This window comes from Myotis yumanensis, unplaced genomic scaffold (assembly GCF_028538775.1).
Source record: "Myotis yumanensis isolate MYYU_CA2020_CCGP unplaced genomic scaffold, mMyoYum1.0.hap1 SCAF_5, whole genome shotgun sequence".
Taxonomy (NCBI): Eukaryota; Metazoa; Chordata; class Mammalia; order Chiroptera; family Vespertilionidae; genus Myotis; species Myotis yumanensis.
This window is the reverse complement of record NW_027223756.1, coordinates 33,593,801-33,613,634: the sequence shown is the minus strand read 5'-3', so window position 1 is coordinate 33,613,634 and position 19,834 is coordinate 33,593,801. Positions and strand designations below refer to the sequence as shown.

The following is a 19,834-nucleotide window of genomic DNA, read 5'->3' as shown; positions in this document are numbered from 1 at the left end:
AGCCCACTTGCCGTGGGTTGCTGAGTGGCTGTGGGCTGCTGCTTCACTGAGGCGTCCCTATGACACCCACACTCCCAAAGGTGAGCTTCCTATCTGTGTCTCCATGCTGGGGGCAGTGTGGGAGGTGCAAATGGAAGGGAAAATGACCCTTTCATTCCTACAGTCTCCTTTGTAGGTGGAGTTTCAGGGGTACTTCTGTCTCCAAAAGAAAGTGCCTTGTGACCCTGAGGTATTCTCCCAGAGCAGACCTTGCTTTGGGAGACACTGGAGGGGCCAGTGGAGAGGGAAAACCGAGAGGCCAAGATCAAATCTCAGCACCCCCAAACCCCACCTGCATTTGCAGTCTTAGACTTCAACTTTGGTGAAGGAGTCTTCCCTGTACCCCTTGCTGGGGTAGAGAGGGGGGTTCAGGGGGCAAGGGGCTGTCCCACAGGGGAGCCCAGGCCTCACTGGGGCTTCATTAGCCACTGACAGTGGAGGCTCACCTGAGGCAGGGAGGCCTTTGCAACAGACATGGTTCAAAGGAAGGAAGCTTCCCTTACAAACGGTGACTATCCTCTGAAGCCTAGTTATTATTTCAATTAAACCACCACAAAATCTGCACCCTTAATAACACCCTGCCCAGGAGGACTCCGGGATGTTCCACAGAGGGCAGGTTGGACAGGGACCTGGTGAGGGCGGGGTGCCAGTCCGCAGCCTGGCAGGTCCTGGGCATCAGGGAACGGCATTCGGAGAAGGGTGTCGGCAGTTGGGTCCTGTCACAGAGGCCCTTCCTTATTGTACAGGGTCACCGCTCCCTCTGAGGACCCCGTCAGGTGGGCACTGGTAGGAGGGCTCTCCACCTGGCCCAAGGCTGCATGGTATTAACTAGCATCTATGTGGAGAGCCAAGGGCTTTATGCTGCTCTCATTTCTTCTCACCAGCTGATTCTGGCCCACAGATGTATTTAGTTTGGCCCCCTGAAAGTGTTTTTAAAATCCTGAATCAGCTGCCAACATTTTCAGCTCAGGAGATTTATGTAAAAACGCAGACCCAGTTGTCTTTCCCCTGATCCCTGGTCTAGTGGGGGCTGTGGCTTTTATGCTATGGGAGAGCCTGGCTTGGAAGTGACCGCTTTGCTAGAAATGAAGAGAAATGCAATTCCTGGACAGCCCATTGCAGGGGGAAACAGGTGGATTCTAGCACCTCTCTTTGACTTCTACCCGCCTGTGATAGGGCTGGGTTAGCAAGATGTAGGTTAGAGGGCTTCGTTTAAACTCACCCTCAGACCCCAGAGGACAGCGACGATGGGTGGCTGCAGGTGGTAGAGCATTACCTACCTGCTTGCACTAGGCTGCACAGAGGCAAGGACATCTAAAAATTGTTCATGGTCTCCTGAATCAGACAGACTTCTTAAAGCACTGCAATCCAGGGCAAACCACTTAACCTCTTGGCTTTGTCTTCTTCATCTGCAAAAGGGAAGCAGCCGTCTTGCCCACTTGTACCAAAGGTCTGTTCTGAGGGCTTAGTAAGGCCCCTGTGTACCATGGTGTCCCCCTTCCCTACCGCAATGAGTCGTTCCCACCTTCCTGCCATCCATGCGCCTCACACCACCAGGCATCCCTCCATCCCTCCACACCCTCTGCAGAGCACTTGTCCACACCTTCAGAGCTGGGCAATAAGCAGCCCCAGTGAACCTTCCTGTCATCCTGATCCTGCTGCTGGGGGACATGGGGGTAGAGAGAAGCTCCTGGTTCTGGTCAAGCTCCAGGCAGGCGGGTCCTCCTGGTCAGCCCAGAGGTCTGGGTAGTCACCCCTGCCTGATGCTCCCGGTCCCTGCAGGCCACAGGAGGAGGAGGGGACCCCAGGCCTGGCAAAGGCGGATTTGGGTGGTGGCAGATAGTAGATAGGATCATAGGCGGGGTCGGGAGCCTGGCTGGCCTGCAGCTGGGCTGGGCAGTGGGGCTCTTCCCTGCTGACACTGGCTCCTTGCCGTTTGCTGTGGGCAGTGAGGCAGCCCAGGTTCCAGACACAGGAACAGGAACATGGTGGAAAGTGCTCTGGGCCCTAAGCCCCAGATCTGTTCTCACATTAGCACTCGGCCACCAACTAGCTGAGACCCAGAGCAGGTTAACAAGCCCTGGGTGTGCTCCCCTCCAAGAGGACAGGAGCAGGCTCTGCCACCCAGGACTCTGTAGGATTAGAGGAAATAGTGGGTGGGAAAGCACTTCCAACAGGCAGGCGCTGAGGAGGGCACAAAGGCGGCTCAGTGTGGGCTCAGGGATCAGCCCACAGGCATTCAAATCCCAGTTCAGACAGTTACTAGCAGGACAAGGCACTGAGCCTCCCCAGTAACTGAAGCAAATAGCTCAGAGCTCACTGGGTTGTTAGGAACTGGAGATGGCTGAGATAGTGTGGGTAGAGGAATGAGCGCAGCATGGGAGAGCTGCCCTTCTTACCTTGAAGTTACGTACTGTAGTGAAGATAAAGTTGGTTTGTACTTTTATCAGGAGAAGGACAGTGGGGGAGGGAGGGAGCCCAGCCCAGGGCCAGTCACCCTGGGCCTGGTGTGTCTCAGGGACCCAGCTTGGAGCCTCCCTGTACTCACCCCCTTTTCCACACTCCTGGCCGCCCCTCTCAGGATGTGTCCTCAGTGCAGGCGGGACTGGCTTGTCCTTAAACTCAGATAGGATGGGCCTACTGCCTTCCCTTCTCCGCACCCGGTGAGGCACCAGTTGCAACTTTTGCTTGGGAGTGGATTGATTTTCTGGTGACCCTGAGTTTCCTGGGCAGGTCCTCTCAGCTTAGACTCCTGCTCCTCTGAGGCTCTGGGCTCAGGAGATGGAGAGGCAGCCTCCTCTCCCCTCCCTCATCCCACCCAGGGTGGGTGGGGTGGAGTGGGGCTGGCTGGAGGGAGGCTACTGGTGATTTTCTGGGGGATTGAGGGTTTCCTGGGCTGCTTGTATAATGGGGCCTGCCTTTTGTTGCAGATGGAAGAGAAGAGGCGAAAATACTCCATCAGCAGCGACAACTCTGACACCACTGACAGTAAGGCCTTCCTTTTGGGGCTCCTCCAGGGAAAGCATGTGAATAATTTCCAGGCCCACAGATGGGGAGCGGCTGCCCGTGGTCTCAATGTTGGGGAAGGCATAAATGAGAGCAGGTCCCTCTCACGAAGGCCTTACTGTCCTCTTCACCCTCCCCCCACCCCCCACCCCCCCTTACCCTCTTGGTCTCAGCCCCACCTGCTTTGCTCTGTTTGGAACAGATCTGCTCCCCTCTGAGCCTTTGGATATGTAACTCCTGGCTACTAGGAGTACATCCCTCTCCCTGTGGCTCTCCTGTTGAGTCAGGGCACTATAGGAGGTCTCTACACAACCCATAGAAAATCTGTCACTGCAATAATTACCTGATAAGTATTACTACCTAACCACTGGCAAGCTCCCTGATAAGAGAGGTCACTGTCTTATCCCCAGCTAGATAGGTGCTCAGTAAATGTTTGCTGAAGAAATGAATGAAGCAGTCTGACCTTCATGGGATCTCAGAGGTAGACTAGTGTATGGCTTGGGGGTGTCGTTTGGATGTCTGGGGATGGGGGGATGTTGTTAAGGAGAAGATAGGGCTTAGGGAGCCTCTTCTGAAATTTGGGGGAGGTGTGTGTAAGGTGAGAGCTTTTCTCTAGTAGTAGAAGGCAGCTCTTCCTACCTGCCCAGGAGCCTGGGCCTGCATGAGCTGGTGTAAGTAAGGAGCTGCATTCTGCCCTGTAGGAAAGACACACTGCCAGGGGCTCCCACGCAGTGGTGTTACCGGTGGAAGCCCAGGCTAAGAAAGAGGCTGCCTTGCCAGGGAGGCTGGGCCTGGAGCCCTGCAGCTCTAGACCTCGGTTTGTTCACATAGGTGATGAGCCTCTGAGATTAAGGAGATCTCCAAGGCCCCTTAGAGCTCCCAGAGTTTCATATCTTCCTCCAAGAGCCTGTGGCAGATGCAATCCCATGGTGGGTCTGGTCCCAGTCCCATCCCCCACTCGAGGTCCCATTCATCACTGTCCTTTGGGGGTCTGTTGGTTCACCTGGGCTCTGGTGTCTAACTTGGCCAGCCCTTCCTCCCTGTGGCAGGAGATCACAGCGACTGGCCCTCTGTGGCTGCAACCACACTGCCTGTGGCCTGGCTCAGTAGAGCCAAGAAGGACCACATCCTCTACTTCTAACTTTATTGCATGCAAAGGAGCCTGTGAAGGCGGAGCACCTGCAAGGGGTGGGCTTCTGGGCAGCTGAGCCCTGTAGCTGCCTGGGAGTTGGGCCAGGCTGGTGCATATTCCTTTGGCAGCAGCTCCTTTGACCCGTAGGGATAGAGGCCACAGCCCTGTAGTCCAGCAAGGGCCTTCGACCCTCATAATAGTAGCTAATGTTTATTGAGAAGACTACAGGCATGCTATCATCTCATTCTCACAACAATCCTTTGAAGACAGTTAGTTAGCCTCTTGCCCCCATTTTATAGAAGAGCAAACTGAGGCTCAGAGAAACTTAGTTATTTGCCCAGGGTGACAAGCTAGTAAGTGGCTGAGCCAGGGTTCAAGCCTGGTCTGTGGGTCTACTTTAGAGCAGCACTATTCCCACTGCTCTGCCCAGCCTCTGTCCTCCCAGTGGGCATCACACCAAGGAGGAAGCAGAGGACAAGAGAGTGCAAGGGACCTGTCGTGGGTCACATAGTAAACTAATACTGAGTCCTGGTCACTGCCTTTTATTTCCCAAGCCCCTTTGGATTGGTGGGCAGAAGGGGTTTCATGTCATCATTCATCATTGGAGAGGCCCAGAGCAGGGACAATGTACTAGGTACTCACAGAGGTGTCCACCCCCTGAAGCTGGAGCTTCCCTTCTATCCTTGGGTGTGGGGGGTGGTGTTCCTGGCCTCCCAGGGCCCCTCATGGGCTGTGTTCTCTCTGCAGGCCACACTACATCTGCCTCAAGATGCTCCAAACTGCCCAGCAGCACCAAGTCGGGCTGGCCCCGGCAGAACGAAAAGAAGCCCTCAGAGGTGAGTAGTGGCCAGTGTCCTAAAGAAAGGCAGAGTGAAGATGGGAGGTCACAGGAGCAGAGGCCTGGGGCAGTGAGCTCTGCAGATGTGTGGAAGAAGAGCACTCCTGGCGGAGAGCATTCCTGGCAGAGGGCACAGGCACGACCACGCTAGGCCCGTGTGGCTGAGTGAAATGAAGGCAGGGGGTGTAGGTTGTTGTAAAGATGTTTCTGTTGATCTGAGGATCTGAGTGAGAGAAGCCTTTCCAGGATCATAAGCAAGGTAGTGGCAGTCTGATGTTTTAATGAAAGGTCCCACTGGCTGCCGTGAGGAGAAGGGGATACCGGGACACAGGTGGGACCAGGAAGGATTCTGATTCTTTTGCAGTTGACCAGGAGATAAACGATGGCAGCTTAGAGCCTGGAGTTGGCAGTGGAGTAAGAAGCAGTGGTATTCAGGACACTTTGGAGGCTGAGCAAGGGTGTCAGGATTGCTGGTGTAGGGGTGGAGGATGGGTCCCCAGTCATCCAGTTAAGTCATCTGCTCCTTAAGCCCAGTTCACAGTGCCTGCATTTTAAGCCTTCCTTTGTTTGACCTGGGATGTTTCTTGTGGCAGGTAGAGGTATTTGGCTTCCGGAGCTGTGGAGAAGGGGGGGGGAGGGGGGGGCGGCGCAGTATTCAAAGCAGAAGAGGCCCCAGGCACAGATGAGGCTGCCAGAACATTGAGTCTCTGAGAAGGTGGAGGGTCTGTGGAAAGGTTGAATAAGGCCCTTAAGAGAGGCATTGCTCTGCAGCCTTCAGAGTAGCTGGGCACTTTAGAGTGCTGGACACGTCATTTTTTTAATCCTTAAAAGTAGCCCAGAGCCCAGCTGGTGTGGCTCAGTGTTAAGTGTTGAGCCATGAACCAGGAGGTCATGATTTGATTCCTAGTCAGGGGTTCAATTTCTGGTCAGGGCACATGCCTAATGTTGCAGGCTTGATCCCCAGTGGGGGGAATACAGGAGGCAACTGATCAATGATGCCTCTCATCATTGATGTTTCTGTCTTTCTCTCTCCCTCTCCCTTCCTCCGAAATCAATAAAAATATATATTTTTTTAAGTTAAAAAGTTTTTTTTAAATAGTCCAGAGTTTTCAGTCCTGTGATAAGGAAACTGAAGTTTCCCAAGTTATATGGCCAAGACCTGAGGTTTGGGGGCCTAACAGTGCCCAGGGTGGGAAGGCCCAGAGTTCTGGGTCTGAGCCCTTGACTTGGGCTGGGGGAAGTGTCTGTTCTGAGCCTGTGGCCCTGCTCTCCCCTTTGACCCCTGGAGCGATCTGGGCTCAGCTGTCATTAGCCAGCCCCTAGGGGGGTCTTCCGCAGAGCCTTGCATTTGAAAAAGGACTCCCCGCCTCCTCCTGAAGCTGGCTGACCCTAACACTCTCCCTTTGTGGGGTGTGGGGAGCCTTTGAGACCTGATGCCTCCCACCCCCACCCCCAACCGATTGTCCTTCCTTGGCCCCATGGAGGAGGGGTGGAGCGGGAAGGAGATACCTTCAGGAATGCGGTTAGGGCTGGACGGAGCCTGCTTGGGAAGATTCTGTTCTTGAGGCTGGTAGTGCCCTCCTAGACTAGCCCTGCGCAGTGGGTGCCCTGGGAGGTGGGAGGCAGAGTGCTAGAGCTCTGGAAGCCCTGGGACCACTCCTCAACTCCACTACCCCCCTCTCCCTCCTCACCCCCATCTTGATACCTGCAGGGGCTCCCCAATTGTTGTGGTTGAATTAGTAAGACAATAGCCACCTTCACACGTCTTGGGGGTCCTGGGAGGCAGCAATTGTCAAGCCCCCTGTTGGAGCAGAGGAGCCTGCCGCTTTGGAGAAAGGTGGAGAAGTTCAGGGGAGCTCCTAGGGCTGGCTGCTCCCTCCTCCCCGCAAGCACCTGTAGGAGGAGGGGCCGGCTCTCAGGGCAGAGATCCCAGGGCCTGGGCTGCCATGACACCCAGGATAGGCTGGTGGCTGGGAGGAAACAGGTGTCCACGAAGGCTGAGGAGAAAATGATTTGCATGGGGCTGAAAATTCCCCTGCTTCTTGGGTTTTCCAGCTCAGAGCCTTTGAACCTCTCCCCACCCCCTCCAAAAAAAAAATAAAAAAAAATAGAGGCAAGTCATTGTAAGGGTGTTGGTGCCCGGCCCTGATGGGGACTGGCTACACGTGGCCCGGGGTTCGAGCACAGGAGCCTCCCAGGGGGCTGTGCAGCCTGAGGGAGACACCTGACCTCAAGTCCTGGGCTCCAGGAGAGCTGAGGAAGTCTTCCCCGCCTTGAACTATGGCCAAGGACAGCTCTTCCTCCCACAGCAGGCTGGAGAGCAGCCTGTGAGGTTTCCCTCGTCCCCTAAGTGAGGAGGCTGAGCCATAGCCACCATAAATTCCAAGCTATCTCGGGGCAGAAAGGAAACCGTCAATGAAAGCTTCCAAATTATTTGGCTCATGAGAAGGCGGAGATGAAAGCGAGGATTTGGCGGTACAGAACATTTGCACTAAATCTCGCTGGGTGTTGCCTTCTCTTTCTGTGAATGGTGTGGAGAGGAGGGCCCTTCTCGTCTGCTGGGCCTGGGGGCCCAGAGCTTTGGACCCCCTGAGGAGAGGGGATCTGGGAGCCCCATCTGCCCTGTCCCCCAGAGTAAGAAGCCTGTGGGGTGGTTGTCAGGCTGGTCACAGGGTCTGCTCCCAGTCTGGCCCAAGTTCCCAGCCAGAATGTTTGCAAATTGATGTGTGTGGTGCAGGAGCTCCCTTGCTGGGGGCTCAGTGGTTCACTTCCTCGCCTTATCTCTCAACGTGGACAGTGATGGGGTGAGGTTTGGAGGACCATGAATCCTTATCCGAAGCAGCACCACTAGCCCATAGTGAAGCCAACAGCTGTGGGAAGGACTGGGGTTGGGTTTAGAGAACCGAGGGGCTGCCGCTCTGATGGCCTGCCAAGGCCAGCCCTTCCCAAGTGCACCCTGAGGGTGCAAATCAAGGGATGCCCTCTACACCAGAGTGAGATGCCCCAGGGCAGAAAAAGTGCTCAAGTCAGGACCCTGGACAGAGCCAAGGCCTTGAGGCCCAGATTCTCATCCACCCTTAACTAGTGGGTGGTCTTTCTCAGCCAAAGTGAAAGGGGAGTGCAGGCCTCAGTCCTGGGGTGGCCCCAGAATTCCCTTTGGCAGTAGAAGGAAAAGTGGGCTGACCCCAAGGACACAGGGTGCTGCCTTCCTCTGCTCTACCTGCCTGCAGTATCCCAACAAAGCTGAGGTCTAGCGCTTGGGGCTTCAGTCAGCCAGGCCAGTCCTGAGGGAGGAGGAGGGATTAGCCTGTCCTGGGGAGGTGGCATTAGTGCATAAATCTTGCTCTGGCCTTGAGTTTCTGGCTGACCTGTCTTACCAAAAGGCGTCATCATCATTGGTGCTTAACACTTTGTGGGTCATATCTCTGTGAATCTGATAGAGATCACAGACCACCGCCTATCCTACCTCACCCCCAGGAATTGTGACTTAAATGGTCTGGAGTGGGGCCTCAGGTACCTGTACTTTCTCAAAGCCTGCCCCCGCCCCCTGGAAGCCAGGGTTAAACACTACTGTCATAGCCCTTTCTCCCTAATATGCTAATTCAGGAGTTCCTGGCTTGGGCCTCCCTGAAAGATCCTGAGGTTGCAGAGGGGATGGGAGCCTGATTCAGTGACCTAAGAAAAGGCAGCAGGAGTGGGTGGGACTGTCACCCAGCTCACCCCCACCCCCACAGCGGCAGCTAGGGGACTGGCAGGTTTTTGCTAAGCCTTCCACCCTGGCAGGGCAGTGTCTTCCTCAGGCTGGGCAGAGAGGCAGATGGGAGGGCAGGCCACCTGGTGGGGATTCCCCCAGTCAGGCTGTCTTGAAGTAGAAAGTTGTGTTTTTAGGAAGTCAGAGTCCCCAGAACTCAGCCAGTGGGCAGGGACACTGATTAAACTCTGCCAGCACCTAATAGACCCTGCCCGGTGCTAGGGGAACAAAAGCTGCAGGCTCTGTCCCCAGGGAGCTTGTCCTCTGGCTGTCAGCAGGATGCAGGTGCTACACAGGAAAGTGTCTGTTACGAGAGGTGCAGCCAGCTTTGCCGCTGAGGAACTCTGTGACCATGGGCAAATGACTGCTTCTCTCTGAGCCTCAGAGTCGTCATCAGTCGAGCCCAACCCTGCACCCTGCCATGGAAGTTCTGTTCTGTAGATGTGACATCCTTTCCTGAGGAAGTGGGAGTGATCCCAGAGTGAGTGGAAGTGACCCTGGCCTCCCTGGGACAGAAGCTTGGATGGTCCCAGAACAGGGTGGGTGGGAGTTGGGATTCAACCATCAGTTCCTTGGTAGGCCCTGGCGACAAACTAGTATATCTCTACATGAGGGGATGGGGCCTGTTTACAGTTCCACAGAGGCCCTTTGTCAGTGCTCAGCCTCTTGCCCCTGGGGACAGGGCCTACGAGAAAGAGGTGATCTTTATGGACAGCTTCTGCCCCCATTGGGGTGTCCCCAAAACCCAGTGTTGGTGAGAATTCAACAAATGAAGAGAAAGGAGGCAGCTCATTGGTTTGACCCATTGCTTTAAAAAACGAAACCCTTTACCTTGGGTGAAGGCAGGGGTGGCCAGATTGTGTTGGGGTGCAAAACCACAGGATCAGTACAATGCCTTCCTAGAGGAGCAGAGGTATTACCCAGATGTTTGACATAACATATTTTTAAATACCTTTAAAAATTGATTTTAGAATGAGAGATAGAAACTTCGATGAGAGAGAGAGACATTGATTCGCTGTCTTTTGCACACCCCCTATTGGGGATCGAGCCCACAACCTGGGCATGTGCCTGACCAGGAATCGAACCGTGACCTCCTGATTCATGGGTTGATGCTCAACCACTGAGCCACACTGGCCGGACAACACAATCTATTTTATATTAAAACAATGATGACATATATTGTAGTAACATACCCACAAACGTGAGAAGCAAAGCAGGAGAATCCTAAAAAGGGTTTTTGTGTTTGCCCCAGTGGTTTCAAGCCCTGTTCCTAGCCAACAGCTCCTCTGCTGTCCTGGAGTGAGCGGCAAGTGAGAGGGGAGCCCTTCCACTGGGCTACACGCCTGCTTGCTGAGCCTCCCTCTGCCTTCCTCTGGGTCTCGTAGAGTCAGAAACAGTACTGCTCCCGCCAGCTGGAAAGGCCTCCTGGCCTCTGGGACTTGTCTTGCAAAAGAAATGTGTGTAATAAATTCTCTTTAAGAGCAGGAAGTGCTGTTATCCTTGTGAAAGAGAAAGAGATGTTGAGAGAGAGGGAGTGTGTGTCTGTGTGTTTTAAGTGTGTGACCAATGTGGTAGCTTGAATGGGACGGGGCAGAGCCTTTCTCTGGTGTTTTATGCCTAATTTTAAGTATCTAACTCTGTGTGATACTTTTATCAGGTCCCAGCTCAGGAAAGAGACTTCTTTTTAATTTTTATTTATTGATTGGAGAGAGAGGGGGGAGGGGGAAAGAAAGGAAGAGAGGGAAATATCGACTTGTTGTTCCACTTTTTTAAAAAATATATATGTTTTTGTTGATTTGAGAGAGAGGAAGTGAGAGGGAGAGAGAGAAAAACACTGATTGGCTGCCTCCTGCACAACCCCTACTGGGGATCGAGCCACAACCGGGCATGTACCATGACTGGGAATCCAACTGGCGACCTCTTGGTGTACGGGACGACGCTCAACCAACTGAGCCATGCCAGCCAGTTCATGTCCCACTTATTTATACATTCACCCATTGCTTCTTTTATGAATATTCATTCCATAACCTTGCTGTATCGGGGCGATGCTCCAGTCATCTGAGCTACTGGCCAGGGCGAAAAGAGATTTTTTTAAAAGAAGAAATATCTGACTGGTTTGCTGATAGCATTGCAGTGGTTAAGAGACAATGCAGACCTCAAACAAGTGGTTTAACCTCTCTGAGTCTCAGTCTGCACATATGTAGGATGAGGGTACTATGAATTAAGTGAAATTATATATGCAAGGCATTTAGCAGAGCACGTGCCATGTCACAACAGGACAATTACTTTTCACTACTAGCAATTGTTTCTAACAAGATGAAGTGCTCAGAAAAAAAATGCATTAAAATGAAGTATCTGGGCCAGGCCGGTGTGGCTCATAGGTTGAGCATCGACCCATGAACCAGGAGATCACGGTTCAGTTCCCAGTCAGGGCACATGCCTGGGTTGTGAACTTGATCCTCGGGGGGGTCGGAGAGGGGTGGGCATGCAGGAGGCAGCAAATCAAGATTCTCTCTCATCATTGATGTTTCTATCTCTCTCTCCCTCTCCCTTCCTCTCTCGAAAATCAATAAAAACGTATTAAAAAATTAAAACAAAAAAATTAAGTATCTTTCACTTAGCTCTTTCAGGACATACCCTCAAATATCCTTAGGAGGGCGGTGGGGAGGGTGCCACTCCCAGCTTTGCACTGGGACTCCTCATGTGGACAGAGGTCATGGAGAGGCAGTCCTGGCCAGAGCCATTTCACTGACTGAGAGAGTGGCCAAGACCAGTTACTGAAGTCCACTGAAGAATCTTTTGACCAACCCCTGCTAAGCAGGACGGGAAATTTCAGGGTTTAGCCATACTTCAGATAAATCCTGAGGCTCCTTCATTCATTCACTCACGTGTACCACACACATTTCTCAAACACCTGCTGTGTGCCAGGCACTGTGCCGTAAACAGGCACAGTGATAAACAGCGTCCACATGTAGCCCCCGCCTCCTCAGCTTGATTATTAGGGGAGCTGGACATTAAACAAATCATTACCCAAATAATCATATTTTGTAATTGTGGTAAGTGCTGGAGCCTTTCCTTAAGTAACTGAACTTCCTCTTGGTGCCTCTTGGTCTGAAAAATACTATGATACAACAGTTCACCTTGAGAAGAGGAAGCACAGAGTCGCAGGTCCTGGGATGAAATATTCCAATAACATCCACAAGTCTGTGGTCAGACATGAGAACCCACTGGATGGCACCGTGAAAGCTGCCCGTTATCATTGTTTTTATTTGCTTTTGGAGACCACATCAGACACCACTGATGCTTTCTGGCAGAGCCTGATTTTGGTTCTCCCTGGAGAAACAGGTGTGGAAAGCTAGATGGTTGTGAAAGGCAAGGTCATGAACCATCCCTACTTCTAGGCAGAGCAGTCTTCAGCTCCCTCCAGGGTTGCATCGGTACCTCTGGCACTCAGATTGGTTATTAAATTAAAATTTTAGACCTTTAAGCTTTCTTCATCCTGTTTGAAGAAGCTACAATTCACATCTCCTTAGCAGCTCAGCAGAACTTGGTTGCTAGGCAGCAGACCTTTAACAATTTGTCAATTTCTGCCAAAATAGAGAAAAATAGTAAACATTCACATTCTTAGAAAATTGCTTGTTTTCCAGCTTCTAACTTTCTTGCCACAGCAAGGCTTCCAGTTTATCAGTGGCCATTTTATTCTTTATTTAGTTTTCATAAATAATTCAGAAGCAGTTTAAGAGAATAATTGAGCCTTTTTTCAAGCCTCACCTCTGGCAACTCAAAACGAAGATACTTGGTTTACAACTGGGTTGCCATATTTGTGGATGGGTTTTTTTTGTTGTTGTTGTTTTAAATATTTTTTATTGATTTCAGAGAGGAAGGGAGAGAGAGAGAGGTAGAAATATCAATCATCAATGATGAGAGAATCATTGATCAGCCACTTCCTACATGCCCCATACTGGGGATAGAGCCTGTAACCTGGGCATGTGCTCTGACCGGGAATCGAACCATAACCTCCTTGTTCATAGGTCGACGCTCAATCACTGAGCCACACTGGCCGTGCTGGATAGGTTTTATATGAATGTACAGAGGCTTCTCTGAAAGGTAGAGTGCTCGGCTGTATGTAGCCTTGGGCAGCACCACAGCAAGGTGGTGGCAGGTCCATGGGAGGTTCTTGAGTCCTTCAGCTTTTGTTAGCACCTAGCATGTGCCAGGCCCTGTGCACTGCTGGGCTCCAACCTGCTGCCCGGCCAGACCTCACTGAGATCACCTTCTCATGGGGAGACATGGAAAGAAACCAGGAGATTCCCATATTGGGGCTATGGGAGTTCAGAGGAAGCCCAGAACCCAGCCTGGGATTGGGGAAGGCTTCCCAGAGCAGATGTGGGCTGAACTGAGACCTTAAGGATGAAGCAGGCCAGCCCCACCTGGGCAAGGGAGAAGAGTGTCCCCGCAGAGTCCTCCCGTGTGCCCAGGGAAAAGAGTGAAAAGTGCTCTGGAGACTGCATCTGTACAGGCACGGGGCCTGGTATGCCTTGCAGCTCAGTTTGAGGGCAGTTGCAACTTGCAAAAGCCCCCACCTGATTTGCATAGTAGAGTCCTAGCAGAAGCCACTTGGTTTGACCACAGGTTCACTCAAGGGAATTGACAGCCCTGTGGCCAAAAGGGGCTGTGGGGGAGTGTGGATGATGTCAGAATGGCCTTGGCGTGGGGTACTTTTGCCACTTCCAACATGCGGGACCTTGTCAAGGTTCTTTAACTAGACTGAGTGCCAGTTTTCTCAGCTGGAAAATAGGAATGATGGTAGCTCCTACCTCAGAGTTGGTATAGGGTCTGATAATAAATTAACTCAAGAACAGCTGGTACTGGGCACACAGTACTCTTTACCATTGTGACAGTGCTGCCTTACTGTGCTTACGTGAGTCCTCTGCCCAAAAGGGCCACTGGTGTCCAGTCTGCCATCTGCTCCTTGAGTGACCCAGGACGAAACAGAACTCTGTTGAGATCAGACTCTTCTCTCTCCTGAATCTCCCTGGCCGAGTTGAGCCCAGGACCCCTTGCTGCTTGGAATTCTCAATCCTGGGCCTAGGTCAGGGTCACTTCTCTCCAGCTGGTGTGGCTTGGCACTCTGGCCTCTCCAACTCCAGCTCAGGCAGCACCCTGGTCTTTTGGCTTTGAACCCTGCAGACTAGAGGCTGTGTGTTGATTTGTTCAGGTTCAACTTTGGGTGTATCTATGAGATGTCTCACCCTGTTAATGTGGGTTCAAAAAGCACTGCCAGGAGCCAGCTGGGAGCCTCAGATACATCAGATAATTCCTCAGAGAAGCCCTTTCATTCATTTGCTCAGTCACCTATTATGTGCCAGTCACCATGCACTGAGAATGCAGCAGAGAACAGGACAGGTGTGTCAGGGGAGAAACAAGCAGCATGAGTGCACCAGTTCAGATGAAGTACTGGGAAGTGAGGCAGGATGCTGGGATAGAAGGTGGCTCTGTCAGGCAGTTGGCGCTCCCTGAGTCAGGATGATCAAGGAAGGAATCCCGGAGGAGGTGGCATTTAAACTATACCACAGGATGAAGGAACAGCAAGAGATTTTAAACACATACATGCCTCTTTGGAGGGGCTTACAGGGACACTAGGTTCTTGAAGGGTTGCTATCGGGGCAGGAAGATGGACGGTCCAGGTGGGCAGCTCCCCTTGGCACCAGGGCTTTGGCTGTCATGCCCTTGGCTTGCCTGGGTTGGGAGAGCTTTGAGGCAGTGATGAATCCACTGTGGGTTCAGTTCACCCACCAGGTCTTGTACTGGCGCCCAGAGGGAAGTAACCCAGCCCCAGCCCTGCTGGGCTTGGCTGAGGCCACAGCTAAGAAAGGCCCCCACAAAAGCACTGAGTACCTGAGTTTGTGTTCTTGTATCAGCTGGTTTACTGCTTGCTAATAAGATATGCAAATCATCAGGGCTGTAAAATCTTCACCACATTCCATCTTCTGTTTAATTAGCATTTAATTGTAATCTCATTTTAATTTTTTCACACTGGCACCCTAATTAAATGTTAGGGTATTCTTCTTAACAATTAAATTAAATTGGCAAATAGAATCTTCAAGAAATTTGACCTTTTTCAAGCCAGGGCCCTCTCTGGCTAGATGCAGATGTTAATTAGCTTTCTGAAAGATGCTGCCTCAAACCCCCTTGGTGCACCCATTTCAGTTGTTTTCTTGCTGTTCTGGCCCTAGATTCAAATGAGACACTCACAGCCAGTGACTTGGGCCCCAGTAGGCAGAGGTTACCATGAATGAGTTTGTCATGAGCCTCCGAAAGGCCAGTAGATGCTGACTTTTCCAGGGAGGGGTGGTTTTAAGTTTGGTCTGAGGCCTTGAGCACTCCTTGAAGTGGTTTCTCTTGTCTCGTTGACGCAATCACTTCTTTAACTTATGATTCTCATGTGATGATCACTGGGAAAGTTGGTACCTACATAAGTCACATCGTTTGGAGCTGCCACCAAGTCCCTCAGCAGCCCTTCCTGGGCGGCCACCTGAGGTCAGGTAACCAGGGCACAAGAGTCACTGCCAGTGCCACTGGGGCTGGGCTTAGAGATTGTTTGGGGAGATGGGGGCACAACAGGCAGAAGGTTGGGAGAACAGTTTCCTCAGTGACCAGAGAAAACCAAAGCATGAGTGTGTGTCCACTCAGTGGCCTGGCTCTGAGGGGACTTGGATGGGCTTGATTGAGAAGGAATCCAACCCCATCCTCCTGCCCCGTCACACATAGAGGATGGAACTGGGGAGCCCCTGCTGAACAGGGACCTGGTGTCCTTGTTCTTGAGAGGCTTTCGGGACCCTGACCCATTGGAAGTGTGTCTTTGGGATTGCCCCAAACCCTACCTCCCCTCAGCTGTTTGTATAAGGTCCTGGCATTTCGTTTGCCCTGGTTGGTGCCCTGCAGTCTTTACATCTCCACTGTGCCTGTAGCACTATGTTTGCAACTACAAACATAATTTTAAGCATTTGACAGAAATTCCCCAGTCACTTAATGGCAGTATGCATTCACAAAGGCCTTTTTTTTTTTTTTTTCCCTTTCCCAGCCTTTCCTGTTCCCTCTGAGATCCACTCCCATTCATCACTGTCCTTTAACAGGTCAGGACACATATGAATTCAATTTAACACATTTATTGAATATCTGCTGTGTGCAAAGCACTGTGCTGGGTTTAGAGAAGGAAGATGCATTATTGCACTTAGTGCCTTTGTGTTGGCTTCTGACTTTAAGTGAGTGGGTAGAAAGCCCACTTGAGTTGTATTTGCCTCTTCCTCCCCTGGCCTGGGGAGCGGACCACCCGGAGGCAGTTTGAAGCCACTCTCACCATCCTTGCTCCCGACAGGTTTTCCGGACAGACTTGATCACAGCGATGAAGATCCCAGACTCATACCAGCTCAGCCCGGATGACTACTACATCCTGGCGGATCCGTGGCGACAGGAATGGGAGAAAGGTGTGCAGGTGCCCGCCGGGGCAGAGGCCATTCCAGAACCCGTGGTGAGGTGAGCCGGGCAGCCCAGGCTAGGGGCTCAGGTAGGGGAAGAAGGCGGGGCTAGGACCCCACATGGGACCCACCAGTCCTGGGCTTCCTTGCTAGCCTAGCTTTATTTTGTCTTAAATTATTTTGGCCCATAAACCATTGAAATATTCCAGAAATACTAGCAGTTTAGTTTTGAGACTAACCTCTTGGGCTTGGGCTCAGCTGTGGAGCCAGACAGCCTAGGTTCAAATGGCCATTCATAGTCAGTATGATGTTGGGCCAGAAATAAAATCTCCCTGGGCCTCAAGTTTCCTTGTCTGTGAAATGGGAATGATGACAATAATATTTACCTCCTACTTAGTGGTGGAGTTGATGTAGGGAAATGATGCCTGAAAGGCATTTGGCACAGGGTCTGGCACACAAGTATTCAGTAACAACTGGCCCGGATTAGCTTGATGTCGATCCAAACTAGGTCCCACAAGCACGTCTTAATCAGGGAAATCTGCAGACTTTTAATGACTCCTTAAGACAGGGATAAGCCATGCTCTTGACTTCTTAAACCTTTGTAAGGAGTTCTTAGTGGGAGGGATGCTCAGGAGGCAGCTGCTGTGACCAGCCTCTGAGGAGGCCCCCTGCCAGGGCTGAGTCCCCTGGGCTTGTGGGTCAGCGAGACCCCTGGTGCTCTTGTCAGGAGGTGGCCTCATGGCCATGGGCCATGCCTCCAGCAACAGAGGTCAGCCAAGTGCTTCTTTCTGTAGCCTGGGAAACCCTCCAAGTCATGTCTTGGGGCAGAGGGGCCTGCTGTCCTGCCCTCCCCCACCCACCAGCTCGCCAGGGTTGGACAGCTTGTGTCATTAGCAGTCCACTCCTGGCCTTGGCAGCCCCCGAGCTCTTGCTCAGGCCCATTTGACCGGGCCTGGGGCAAAGATCACAGCTGTCACCTCCCATGACATTGGCACTGCTGCTTTCTGGCAGCCACACCCATGACTGGCTCACAGACACCCAATGCCCTCTTGGTGCCAGGCCTGTGCTGGGCATGGATTATAGAGGCAACGCTAATCCCTGCGCAGGTGCTCTCAGTCAGGAGTGGGTACTGGGCAGGGTTCATCCTCCTGTGGCTCCTGAGGGCTGAGTGCCTACCAGCACTGGTCTGGGGCCTTTGAGAATCAGGGAGCCTCAGGTTCTCTGGGAGACACACATGAGACTTGGAGGAAGGACTTATTCTCCACATCCCCTGCCCAGGCCCAAAAATGTGGGGCAGGCTCCTGGCCAGTTTCACACCCTCACCTCTGCAGACAAGAACTTCCACTGCCCTTTTGAGCCTGTTTCTCCTCTGTCAAATGGAGCTAAAAACAGTACCTGCCTGGTGGTGTGCTGGTGAGGCCTGAATGAGAAGACATGGGCCAGGAGCCCAGGGTAATGAGCGGGGGCACCAGCTGGGTGGAAAGAGGTGAGTCCTGATGAGGCTCAGCCCAGCAGTCTGCCCTCTCCTTGATGTCAGTGTCAGGTGGTTCGGGAAGCACCGCTGGCCTGGGTAATTAACTGCAGATGCTTCCACACCAGTAGCTTGGCTTCAGCCTGCCTTATCTGTTGACATCAAGAGGAGAGCACGTGTTCAGGCAATTCTGGCTCTGCTGGGTGCATTCCCCACATATGCATGTGCTGTAAGCTGACAGGAGCCAGGCAGCCTGGCCTGGCCATGCTCTTTGAAGAGGATAGACTGCAGGCAGGGAAGGGTGTGCTTCTTGGAGAGATCTCCATGCCTCTTCTTCCCGTGTCTCCCTCCACCTTCTTCAGCACCTCCTCCCGCACGGCCCTTGTCTGGAGGCCAGCGTGGCAGCCACTATAAGTCAAAATTCTTATAGGAACTCTCTTCCTGAGAACTTGCTATGCTGAGCCTGTTATGCTCATCTTCTCACTTAATTATCATATTAGCCCTAAAAGTACATATTACTGTCCCCATTTTATAGATGAGGAAGTTGGGAAATTCTGGGGAATTCCCTGCATGACTGTCAGGGCCTAGTGGGCTGGGCCAAGAAATCGCAGGCCCTGGGAACAAGCCCTGGGTCACCCCCGTGAGGCCCAGAGAGAGCCTGTGCCCTGATCACCCTGCGTGTTGGTTCTGACTGCCCTCCCTGGCAGCTCCCCTCGGCCCCTCTGTCTCTGCCTCCTTCCCCCATCTTCCCCGGCCCTTGGGCAGGTCTGCCCACTGCATGGTCTGAAATGTATCTGGGTAATGAGAATCTGTCTTGCCCCCAGATCAGGCCCTGAGTGAGGGCTTACCCTGCTCCCTCAGTGTGTCCAAAAGACTCAGCCCCAGGCCGAACCACCCTCTGGGGTCTGTTTGGTCTTTTGGAGTAGAGACCCCTCCCCTCTCCCGGATCCCAGCCCAGCCGCCCATCTCCTCCCAGCTGACCTCAGTACAGCTGGCTGCGGCTGAGACCGAGACCTGGCCTAGGGTCAGGCTGGTCCATGCCTGGTGCGAGAGCTTCCTCCTCAGCCAGAGCCAGAGGAGGCCGAACGGATGAAGGTGAGGCCCAGGAAGCACAGGAAATGCCTTTCTGATGAGCCTCTGAACCCCAGCTTCCCAGAGAAAGGAATGTGATTCTGGCCCCAAGAGCTCTGGCCAGGTGGCAACTGCCTGAGCATAAGGTGTGGGCAGTTTATGCTGGTAGGTGGTGGGCCTTTGGGCAAAAGTTATCCAAAACCCCGACTAAGCATATGCTGGGGGCACAAACAAAGCAAGGTCATGACAGAAATCAGCCTGTGTTTTTAAAAGAATATATTAATTCAAATCAGAGCCTCATGAGGAAAGGCGTAATTTTGTAGGACTAAGAGTGTTCATCTTGCTTCTATTTTGGGGGCCCGGCCGGCATGGCTCAGTGGTTGAGCGTTGATCTATGAACCCAGAGGTCACGGGCTTGATTCCTGGTCAGGGCCCATGCCCAGGTTATGGGCTCGATCCCCCTGGGAGGCGTGCAGGAGGGAGCCAGTCAATGATTCTCTCTCATCATTGATGTTTCTGTCTCTCTCTCCCTCCCTTCCTCACTGAAATCAATAAAAATATATTTAAAAAAAAAAAAAAAGGGCAGTTGTGCCAGCATCATAATCATCATCATCATCATCACCCAAAGCCGTCCTTAATCTGGGCCTCTGTGTGGAAAGGTGGCACCAAGCCCTTTCACTTTCCCCTTGCCCCCCTCAACTGCCTCTGGGCTCCCCCCTGGTCTGGAGGCCATTCTGCCTCCTGTCTCCTTCATCCTTCCTGCCTCTTGCTGACACCGGGGCATTTCCTGGAGTCCAGGGCCCTGCCCTCTCCTGTCTGCTCTGAGTCACAGCCCCTGGCAGCCCTGTCTCCAACCCCAGGAGGCCTCCTGGGCAAGTGAGAGGCCTCTCAGCCCCGCAGGCAGGGCTGGCCAGACAGAGGCCAGGCTCCACAGCAGTAACCCTAGCAACCAGTGGGGGGTGGGAAAAGCTGGCATTTTGAACTGGTACCAGGAACTGAGGGGCAGCACATGCTGAACCAAGAGGGGACGTGTGCCCTCCCAAGGCAA

The 19,834-nt window shown here is 52.7% G+C and overlaps 1 protein-coding gene across 7 annotated transcripts in view; it reads left to right on the top strand.

Moving 5' to 3' along the window:
* The window catches only part of JADE2 (jade family PHD finger 2), a 50,715-nt gene that overhangs the window by 7,790 nt on the left and 23,091 nt on the right, over positions 1-19,834 (top strand). For all 7 annotated transcript variants that reach the window (XM_070414984.1, XM_070414991.1, XM_070414987.1 and 4 more), the window contains 3 exons: positions 2,970-3,027; positions 4,925-5,013; positions 16,145-16,302. In XM_070414984.1, the coding sequence (XP_070271085.1) occupies positions 2,970-3,027; positions 4,925-5,013; positions 16,145-16,302 (305 nt within the window). The remainder of the gene's footprint in view (positions 1-2,969; positions 3,028-4,924; positions 5,014-16,144; positions 16,303-19,834) is intronic.